This window comes from Alnus glutinosa, chromosome 12 (genome assembly GCF_958979055.1).
Source record: "Alnus glutinosa chromosome 12, dhAlnGlut1.1, whole genome shotgun sequence".
NCBI lineage: Eukaryota > Viridiplantae > Streptophyta > Magnoliopsida > Fagales > Betulaceae > Alnus > Alnus glutinosa.
In genome coordinates, this window is record NC_084897.1 from 19,438,752 (window position 1) to 19,449,860 (window position 11,109).

General features: G+C 34.6%; 1 protein-coding gene across 1 annotated transcript; it reads left to right on the plus strand.

Annotated features, from left to right (window-relative positions):
* The first annotated feature begins 2,730 nt into the window (after positions 1-2,730).
* On the plus strand, positions 2,731-4,708 carry LOC133851536 (uncharacterized). The gene is made up of 2 exons (XM_062287976.1): positions 2,731-3,200; positions 3,648-4,708. Exon 2 carries the CDS (start codon positions 3,777-3,779, stop codon positions 4,452-4,454), a length of 678 nt encoding a protein of 225 aa, XP_062143960.1. The 5' UTR covers positions 2,731-3,200; positions 3,648-3,776; the 3' UTR covers positions 4,455-4,708.
* Positions 4,709-11,109: the final 6,401 nt, after the last annotated feature.

Sequence of the window (11,109 nt, forward strand, 5' to 3'; positions counted from 1 at the left end):
GAAAACTTCACTTATAACTTTTGATCTTTCACCACTTTTGAAAAAATGTATCTAAATTTTAAAAAGTGTCAATTTAGGGTATCCATATTTCAATTTTTTTTAATTTTAACCCCGTTAGAATTTTTTGTTAAATCCTGTCAAAATTCTCAAAATATCCTTCCTTTTTTTTTTTAAGGAAAAAAAAATTGCTAGGATTTAGGTATTGGTCAAAATTTAATGAAATTTACAAAAATACCCCTGCTTGAATATTTAAAAAACTTCATAAATTTTTTTAAAAAAATAAAAGTAGGGGTATTTTGAGAATTTTGATAGGATTTAACAAAAAATTCTAACAGGGGTTGAAATTGAAAAAAAATTGAAAGATTGATACTCTAAATTACACTTTTTAAAGTTTGAGTACATTTTTTCAAAAGTGATGAAAGATCAGAGGATTTTTTTTTTTTTTTTTAATGAATTAAAACTTTATAAACCAACCAAACTGTGTACAACCCTCCAGTGAAAACTGGAACACTTTCCAACAGGAAACTCAAGAATTACTACCATCTACAGCAGATCTTTACAAATTAATAAAACACATGCACTACACACTGCAGCAAAACAGCTAGTGCAAAAACCAACAAATAGACTTCAATAATGATACAGCTACAACACCATCAAAAACTACAAAAATCAGAGTTTATAAGTGAAATTCTCCCAGAAATGAATATAATGGATCAACAAAAGAATTGGGTGAGGCACACGAGAGATTATCTTGTCAAGTTTTCAAAAGGTTGGTTAATAGAAGAGGGGCAATTAAAGTCCCGTTACAATTAATCAGGTATCAACTGTGCATGGATGCTGTGTACTAATTAGGGTTCTTCATAGATATTGCTACTCACTCAACTGAAGAGTTTGTGCAGAACAATATGGCGTGAGTTGTCTGCGATGGAAAAAATGAAGAGAGAGGGAGCAAGAGAATGAGAGAGAGAGATGGAAGATAAATTGAGCAAGTGAGTGGTTTTTGTCCAAGGGTACTGGGTTTAAAATTTCAAAAAGCAAAATGTATAACACGTGTCATTTTTTAGGCAGTTCGATGTAACGAACGCCTCAGATTGTTAAAATTGGGATCCAACAATTTCTTTGAAATTGCCAGGTATCCTGATCCTGTGTGTGGGAAAGGGGCCGGGGAAAGCTGAAAAAGGAGATGGGTGTAATTGTTTTTCAGAAGTAAAAAGGGTAAAAAAGGCAAACAAAAAAAAAACTGAAAAGGTAACATACACATAAAGCGGGAAGTGGGTGGGACGTGGGGGGACAAAATATGAAGTTAAAATGAAAAGATATTTTTTTAGGGGGGACAAAAACAAATATTTTGGAGGGACAAAATTAAAAATTTACATATTTTAAGAGAGATTTCAAAATTTTTGGGGGGATCGACGAATAGGAGACATTCGTCCCCCAACTCTTACACCTGCGTCCGCCCTTGAAGGCCAGGATCAATCAATAGGATAAGCAGAATATGATTCTAAACTTAAGAAATACGTTCCTTGATAGCTATATATCTTGAAGAAAAGTATATATGTGAAGACAAAGAACTTAACAAGTTGCAGAGACATGGATGGAGAATATATATATATACCCAGCTTGGCTAGCTCCTAGCTAATTCCAGCTATGGGAAACACTTGTACATGGTTGTGAATACACTAAAATTTTCTAAAAATTCTTCTCAATCTTTTCATTCCCGGAGCCACTGAATTTCTCCATATCCCAACTCTTATATATCCTTTTTGGAGCAGACCTTTTTCGGATTAATTATTCTTCCATTGTACGTAGTTAAGCTGGTTCGATCTCTCGCTTTTATTTATTCTTTAACAAAACTTTACTTATCACTCTTCATCTTTTATCATTTTATCAATTTTGCGTATTCCTCTTTTAATTTTTTTTTTTCAATCTCACCTATCTTATTAGAATTTTTCGTTAAATCCTAACAGAAGGGTATCAAAATTTCTAAGATACTCCTATTTTTTTAAAAATAAAAAAAAAAAAAAAAAAAAAAAAAAAAAAAGAGAGAGAGAGAGAGAGAGAGAGAGAAGAGAAAAAGAAAATAAATTGCAAGGATTTAGGCGTTGAACAAGATTTAACGAAAATTGCAAAAATACATATGCCTTTTATATATATATAAACAGGGGTATTTTGAACAAAAAAAATTAATGAAATTTGCAAAAATACATATGCCTGAATTTTTGAAATTTTATACATACATATATATTATAAAAAAAAAAATATAAAAAAAAATGGGTATTTTGAAAATTTTGACATGATTTAACGAAAAATTCTAAAGGAAGTGAAATTGAAAAAATTAAAAGATTGATACACTAAATTAACACTTTTTAAAGTTTAATTGCAAAAGTGATGAAAGATCAGATGTGGTAAGTGAAGTCTTTCCTTATTCTTTTTTGGTGGATACAACATACACAATATTCCGAGAGTGCAGGACCAGCTATATATAACCTGAAGATTTTTTTTTTTAAAAAAAAAAAAAAAAAAAAAAAAAAAAAAAAAATCATTCAATGGATGATAATGGAGGTCGGTCGCTACGGATAGATATTGGCAGAATATGATTCTTCAATTATGTTGTCGATCGAAGAACGTACATGAAGGGAATCTATACTCTCCTGCAATATAGTTGTTTCTTGTATCATGCCATGTAAGCCCAAAGGAAAATTATTTTTTCTATTTAAGGATAAGTTATGACATGACCTTAGAAACTGAAGAAATAATAGTTATATTTTAAGGTTCTTTGAGGAAATTAACGAAGCTTTCACACAAATTTCTTAGAAATCGATGTCTGGGTATGGTTATGCGAATAGAGGCTCCTCCACCTACAATGGGGTTCCACCACGTGCTAACGAATGGAGTGAAGCAAGCTACGCCTCCGATGATCATGTGTGCCGGCCGGTCATCGTCGATGCCGAGGGCCGGAAAACGCCAATTGTTGTGAGCATGCCCAGCCTCTATGGGCAGGGCTCTGTTGCAAAAGTTGAGAGAGTTGTTGAGCATGTCCGTGTACCTGTATTCACGCAATACAGACAAAGCTCCCCACCCAAGATTGAGCCAGTGGAGGATTATGGATACAGATATAGCTCCCCGCCAAAGGTTGAGCCTGAGAAAATGTATGGAAGATATAGCTCCCCACCAAAGACAGTGAAGGACTATGGATACAGGTACTAGAATACTATATATTCTCTAATAATTAAATTTGGTTTTATTCTATTTCCTTATAGAGTTTACTCGACCTCTTTTTTATTTAGTTTAGATTTTCTTCTTTAGCAGTCTCAATCCCTTTGTAAATATCACATTGTAATACGAGTAATGTTATTTAGTAAATTATTACCCGACTGTCATAATACTTGATGATATGACAATAAATTAAAATTAGCCTTTAGATCAACATTTGTACCAAAAAAAAAAGACTAGTGGCTGATTTTTACTCCTACGTCATTCTAGTTATATGACAATCGTACAATAGTGTATTAAATAAAATTTACTCTTGTAATACAGTTTATAATACACTTCAATGTAGCCTAACACTTCCTTATATTTAGCTTCTTTCTCTGCTTCTTCTGCTCTCTTTTCTTTTTCATAATATATCACATCATATGTTTCTACAGAAGGTATAGCTCCCCACCAAGGTTGAACCAGTGAAAGACTATGGATATAAGGTGGATCAGCCAGCGAAAGATTATGGATATAAGTCGGCCGCGCCAGTGAAAAACCATAGATATAAGGCAGTCGAGCCAATGAAAGACTATGGATACAAGGCGGATCAGCCAATGAAAGACTACGGATATAAGGCTGCAGAGCCGGTGAAAGGCTATGGATATAAGGCGGCTGAGCCAGTGAAAGAGTACGAATATAAAGTCGAGCCTGTGAAAGACTATGAATACAAGACGGATCCGCCAATGAAAAGTTATGGATATAAGGCTGCGGAGCCAATGAAAGAGTATGGATATAAAACTGAGCCAGTGAAAGACTACAATTATGGCAGTGACAAATGGCGCAGGCCTTCGAGTCCACCCGAAGATCGCCCACAAGAAGCTGAGGAATTCATCACCAAAGTCCAGACCGAAGCTAGCCGACCCAACAGGTTCCCTATAAATGCAGCGAACTGGCGTCAAACCCCTATCGCAAACAGGAATAATGGTGACTATGATGATAACTACCGCAAGAATGACGCCGCGATGGAACCAAGTCAACCAAGCATGGTCACAACTGGAGGCTGGAGTCAGCCAGCTCATGATGCCAAGCTCGGCAAACCTACTTCTGATATTGCCACCGCCATGGAGAATTTGAAGGAAGCTGCAACGGCTTTATCTGTCACCACAGGACCATACAAAAGAAACTCCTTTCCAGAAATCATTGGCAGCAAGGAGGGTTCAAGGCAATACAGCAAGTTGAACGTGCCATCTGGCTGGTGAGACTTAAACAACAACCATCACTAGTAGGGAGGCTGCTAAGAAGTATGGCGGCGTACCTGTTTGAGATATCCATGCTTCCTGCAGGGAGGTTTGCATGGAAATGTTAGCCGGCCTACTCTATCAGTCTCTGTTTCTCCTGTTATTTACCAAATAATTAGTATATCCTATGTGGCTTTATGAGTAAATAATTAATCTTAATGGCATGTATTTTCTCATATTGTCACTACAATAAACCGAGGTTTTTGAGTCGTTTTTGCTTTGTGTCGTTTTAACAAAATGACACTAACCAACTTCGTTTTGAAGTAAAACGATGTAACTCATGATAGTGATGTTGTTTTCCATAAAATGTCGTCACTTACTCTCATGACGTTGTTTTAACTAAGACAGTGACACTGAATGACATCATTTTAACCAAAATGACTCTACTTGGAGTTGTTTTAACCTAAAAACGTCTCAAATTGGAGTAGTTTTAACCCAAAAACGACTCAACTTGGAGTCTTAGGGGTCCTATGCCACACTACCTTCACAGCCCTAGGAGTTTACAACCAGTTGTGGTTGAGGTTATTTACATATATTTTTTTATTTGTAATATATATAATTATTTTTATTTTTAACCGGCTTCATAAAACCCTACCGGTTATCCGATTAGTAGTTATTGACGATTTTACACCCCTACTTGGCCCCATCACTTTTTGTAATATGTCTATAACCTTAACCCTATATACTATATATAGCACTAAATAACCAAAATATGAGTCGTTATATATATAAACCCTAATCTTATATACTAGTGGAGTTTGATGAAGAAGACTTTTTGTGACGACCAGTTTTTTTTTTTTTTGGTAATTACATTTTCCCCCCATCAACTATCAGCCATTGTTAACATGCTCCCATGAACTGACACATCGACCAAAAGAGAGTATCCAACTACCAACTTTACATATTTTGCCTCTTTCCGTCAATCTAATTTGTGAAAAGACTTAAATACCCTAACTCAAATTCAAAAATAACATAAATGCCCTCAACTTTTTTAAATATATTAATTTTAATATTTTTTTTATTAATTATTCTTGGAGGGCATTTTGGTCTTTAAACCAAAATTAACGCCCAAAAATGGAATATTCCGTCCAAGTTAACCGAATTCCCTGACGGAAGGGGGCAAAGTATGTAAAGTTGGTAGTTGGATACTCTCTTTTGGTCGATGTGTCAGTTCATGGGGGCATGTTAACAATGGCTGGTAGTTGACGGGGGAAAAGGTAATTACCCCATTTTTTTTTATATACAAAACGTAAAATGAGTCATCGTAGTGGCACGACTATGTGCCGCTCAGCCAACATATGGCACATGTCCCATAACATGTACCAGATCATCAGAGTTACATCTAACAGTAGAATATAATAATCAATGTGCAACGAAACACATATCATAAGTGAAAATACATCTAGTACATAACAGTTAATTACAACATAAGCCAATTACATGTCTAACTGATTAAAGCTTATAAAACATATCACTATATTTACATATCCAAAATACAAGCTATGCAAATACATGCCCCATAAGACACGAGCCATAACAAAATACCCAAAAAAAATGCGGACTACCCGTGAGTCCAGCATATGACTGTCGCGATATGCTCCAATTATAGCAACTCATATGCTAAGCAAACTGGTCATCATCTACATCTGCGGTACCTGCAACCAAGAAACCTCATCTACACGATTGTGGTGGTATCCACATTCGCATAAATGAAAGAATGAGTTCACCTTCTTAGTATAAGGCATACTAAGACTTCAGTGATATAAAATTAACTGAGTTTTCACAAATAACCAACATTTCTTTTATTTTTAGTCACGCGAGCACTATATTAGCCACAATTTACCAATAGCTAATGCAGCAAACACCGACTATCCAGAAAATATTTAAAACATACTATATAGCTGTGAACATATGTAGAAGTTCCAGTCATCCCTCCTTGGAAGTTTCTACATAGAGACCCCTCTATAATAATACTTTTCAACGGTGGCTCAAACATACGTGCATACAATCACTCCATCACATATATCATGCATACACATAGGTCTTAAGTAAGAAACATGACATCTTACTCTTCCATACTAGGATAACATCCTTCAACAAAATACTCGCAACACCATCTCTAATCGTATTTCAGCTTCATGCCTTGAACGTCAGAAGATCATGAGAGCACTAGAGTTAAACTCAATCATGCTAACACATCTTTCCTGAAGAACAATAACAGTCAACCTTCTTACTCATAAACATGTCATTACTCACACCTTGGCAGTTATATATCCATGTACTTTCAAGTTCAATGTATGATATCTTAACACATGCGACTATCCGATAGAAATATACATAAGCACTTTCTGTTTAAGACACTTATGCATATCAACACGTTTAGTAAAAGCTACTCATAACATAAAAACATCACTCACAAAACAATGTTATACATGATATGCATGAAACTGGGGCTACTGATACTGATATACTGATACTGATATGTTGCTGACACTGATATACTGATACTGCTGGTATGTATGCTCTGTACTACATGCTCTATGTTCTGTGCTTGACCAGTATATATTTCACTACTGTATCATGCTATGAAATCATACAGTTACTAAATCACGTTCTCTTAAAACTAAACAAATTCAACATTTCATCAAATACTTTGAAATCATTCAAAACTTAGCTTCTTCATAAAACATAAACAATTTCAACATGACATGTTCTCAAACAATTTGCATAATTTAAATCCCAACCGCAGCACACTCAAACACTTTAAATCAACTCAATATTTTTCACTCATGTATCATTTTTTAAACATCATTGATATAGTTTAAACATAATCGAAACTAATCAATTTAAACATAATCGAAACTAATCAATTCATATATATATATATATATATATATATCAATCTATTACATATATAAAAATATATTTTCTCAGTGAGTAGAATACTCACTTGACTGCGCGGATATTATACATTAGGTTTCCTAGACACCACCATACAATGTGTCATTGTAGAATAACACATTTCATCGTTTAGTACTCTAAACAACTTAACACTCAAATTAGCACTTGAATCGCTCAATGCTAACCGTTAGAAAACCCATAATATTTTCAAGGGTTTCCAAACGTCTACCCATAAATCCTTGATACTAACTTAAACTCAAATAATACTAATTCCAAATTATTTCTACTAACCCATAAATTATTTTCATTAACCTAGTCGCATAATTTACTACCGTATTTAAAATAACATCAACCCTAAAATTATGTTCACTAATCTTTTTACAATAATTACTAACCTATTAACACGATTTAACGATCTACTTTTAAACACTACCCCAAACACAATACCATTAACCCAATAGCATTTGCTAAGAGTTAATCACATAAAAAAAAAATAATAATAATAATAATAATTAAAAAAAAAAAAAAAAAAAAAAAAACCTCAATTAAAATTAAATACTTAAAAGTTAGGGTTTATGGAAACTCACCAAAAATTCACCAAACCAAAACCCGTGGTTTGGGTAGCCTCCAGCAAGTTCCAAGTAACCCATTACCTAAAGAAAGCACTAAATTAAACTCACATTTCAAGATTTAACCAAAATCTCCAAAACATGAATTTAACGAAAATACCTCAAAACGTTCGGTCAAAACGTAGATCAGGCTTCGAGGATTACGTTAACGAAGTCGGATCTAAGATTGGACGGTTGGATTTCAAGATATTGCGGTTCTTAGGTGAAAAACCATAGAGAAATAGAGAGAAAAACCGAAGAGACAGAGAGAAATGGGCGTTCTACCCTCTTTAATTCGGACCCCGTCCGGACGGGCAACACAAACCGTCCGGACACGCGCCATTTAAGTAGACTTGCGCCACTCGTTGCAAGCCGTCCGGACGCATTAAGTCAGGCGCCCGGACGCGCGTGAAATGAGGCGTCCGCCTTGTGCTAATAAGGTACCGTCCGGACGCGCCTTTTGAGCCGTCCGGACGCTCCATATTAATCTTACTTATTTAATCCATTTTTCACATTTATTCCATTTCCCATTCATTCTCACATTTTTTCTTCTTGTATAATTTATTTCTTTGGTCCATAAAATATTCTCTGGGCATCCTATTATTTTTTTCAAGTTGTCTAATTAATTTTAGTTGTTTATCCCATTAAGTTTTATTCTTAAAATGGCAAATAATATTTGGGACATCACACTTTTGGGATTGGAGCACTCAAGAGGAAGAAAAATATGATTTCTTTCATTTTCATGAAGAAGAAGAAAAGCCAAGAAACGAAGAGTTAACTACACCTTCTCCAACACTAACAAATTCTAGTACACCGTCGTCATCATCTTCGAGAGGAAGTTCTAGTGAAATGCCACCACACATGAGAAGTTTCCAAAAACTCTATGAGGTAATAGAGAATTTAAATGATGATTTAACTCTCTATTGTCATTTTGCGGATTGTGAACCAATAGGTTTTAAAGAAGAAGTGAAAGATGAAAAATTGAGGAATGCCATGGATGAGGAAATCAAAGCAATTGAAAAGAACAACACGTGGGAGTTGACGACTATTCCAAAAGAGCAAAAACCCATTGGAGTGAAGTGGGTGTTCAAGGCAAAGAATAATGCTAAAGGAGAAATCGAGAGATACAAAGCAAGGTTGGTTGTCAAGGGATATAGTCAACGACCCGGCATTGATTATGGTGAAGTTTTTGCTCCCGTTGCACGGTTGGAAACCATAAGGATGGTAATTTCTCTTGCGGTTCAAAATAAATGGAAGATTTATCAAATGGATGTAAAATCTGCTTTCTTGAATGGAATTCTTGAAGAAGAAATTTATGTTGAACAACTTATGGGCTATGTCATCAAAGGGGATGAGGAGAAAGTTTTGAAGTTGAAAAATGCACTGTATGGCTTTAAACAAGCACCAATGGCGTAGAATAGTAGAATTGATAACTACTTTCAAAAGAATGGCTTCATCAAATGTCCTCATGAATATGCTCTTTATGGTAAATTGTGTGAAAATGGAAATATTTTGCTTGTTTGCTTGTATGTGGATGATTTAATTTTTACAGGCAACAATTCAAGTATGTTCGAGGATTTTAAAAAAGCAATGACTCAAGAATTCAAAATGACAGATATTGGTCTCATATCTTATTATCTTGGAATTGAAGTAAAGCAAATGGAGAAATGAATTTTTATTTCTCAAGGAAATTTTGCAAAGGAAATGCTCAAAAAGTTCAAGATGAACAATTGCAAACCTGTTAGCACTTTGGTAGAATGTGGAATTAAATTGTCAAAGCATGAAGAAGGAGAAAGGGTGGATCCAACAATCTTTAGGAGTTTAGTTGAAAGTTTGAGATATTTGACATACACAAGGCCGGGTATTCTCTATGGAGTTGGGCTTGTTAGTTGTTATATGGGGTCACCTACCATGACTCATTTCAAGGCGGCTAAAAGAATTCTTCGTTATGTCAAATGAACAATTGATTTTGGTCTACTTTATCAATCTTCTAATGAATTCAAACTTGTAGGGTATAATGATAGTGATTGGGGTGGAGATGTGGATGATAGAAAGAGTACAACTGGATTTGTTTTCTATTTGGAGAATTCGGCATTTACTTGGAGTTCTAAAAAGCAACCAATTGTGACGCTTTCAAGTACATGTGAAGCTGAATATGTTGCCGCTACATCAAGTGTTTGTCATGCAATTTGGTTGAGGAAATTGTTGAAAGAGCTACACATGCCACAAGAGGATGCTAAGAAAATTTATCTTGACAACAAGTCGGCACTTGCATTGGCGAAAAATCTGGTATTTCATGATCGGAGCAAACACATCGACACAAAATATCATTTTATTAGAGAGTGTATTGTCAAGAAGGAGGTACAACTCAAGTTTGTGAAGACTCATGATCAAGTTGCAGATATTTTTACAAAGCCCCTAAAGAATGAGATTTTTAGCAAGCTATAAGCATTACTTTGAGTCACTAGAAATTAAGTTTAAAAGGGGATGTTGAATAATAAACTTAATTTTAATAACATTTATTTGAGTCATTTTCTTGTTCTTGTAAGTTACTAAGTGACTTGAAGAGGTTTTGCCTTTTGAGTTTTCAATAGTTATTTTACATAGGAGTTACATCGGAGTTATTTGAGATGTAAATGAATTGAGTTAATGTAAAGAAGTTAGAAGGGTCATTTGTATCCTCTAAATACCCATGTAAGCAAGTTATTTTTAATCAAGTTGAGTGAAAGAATACAAAGTCCTCTATCAATTTATTGTCTCCCTTCCTTTTCATCCTTTCTCTTAGCTTGTGTGTGGTTTCCAATTTCCAACAAAAATATCATTGCATATCAATCTTTATTTTCCGGTCAATCAATCACACAGAAGAAGGAAAGAGGGGTCACGGTGATGAAGAAATCATGTTATCATGTCAATGGAAAATAAACCTTGTTTGGAAATATATAATCAGTCACATGTAATTAGGAAATCAGTGTCTTAATTAGCTAGTTTCTATTTCAGTATATTCTTGTATACGTGTATATAAGGCCATTGGCATAACCTGTAAAAATCATTGAATGCAAAACTCCATTTGCTCAGCTTTCTTTTCAAAGACTTCCATAAAGGTGCGT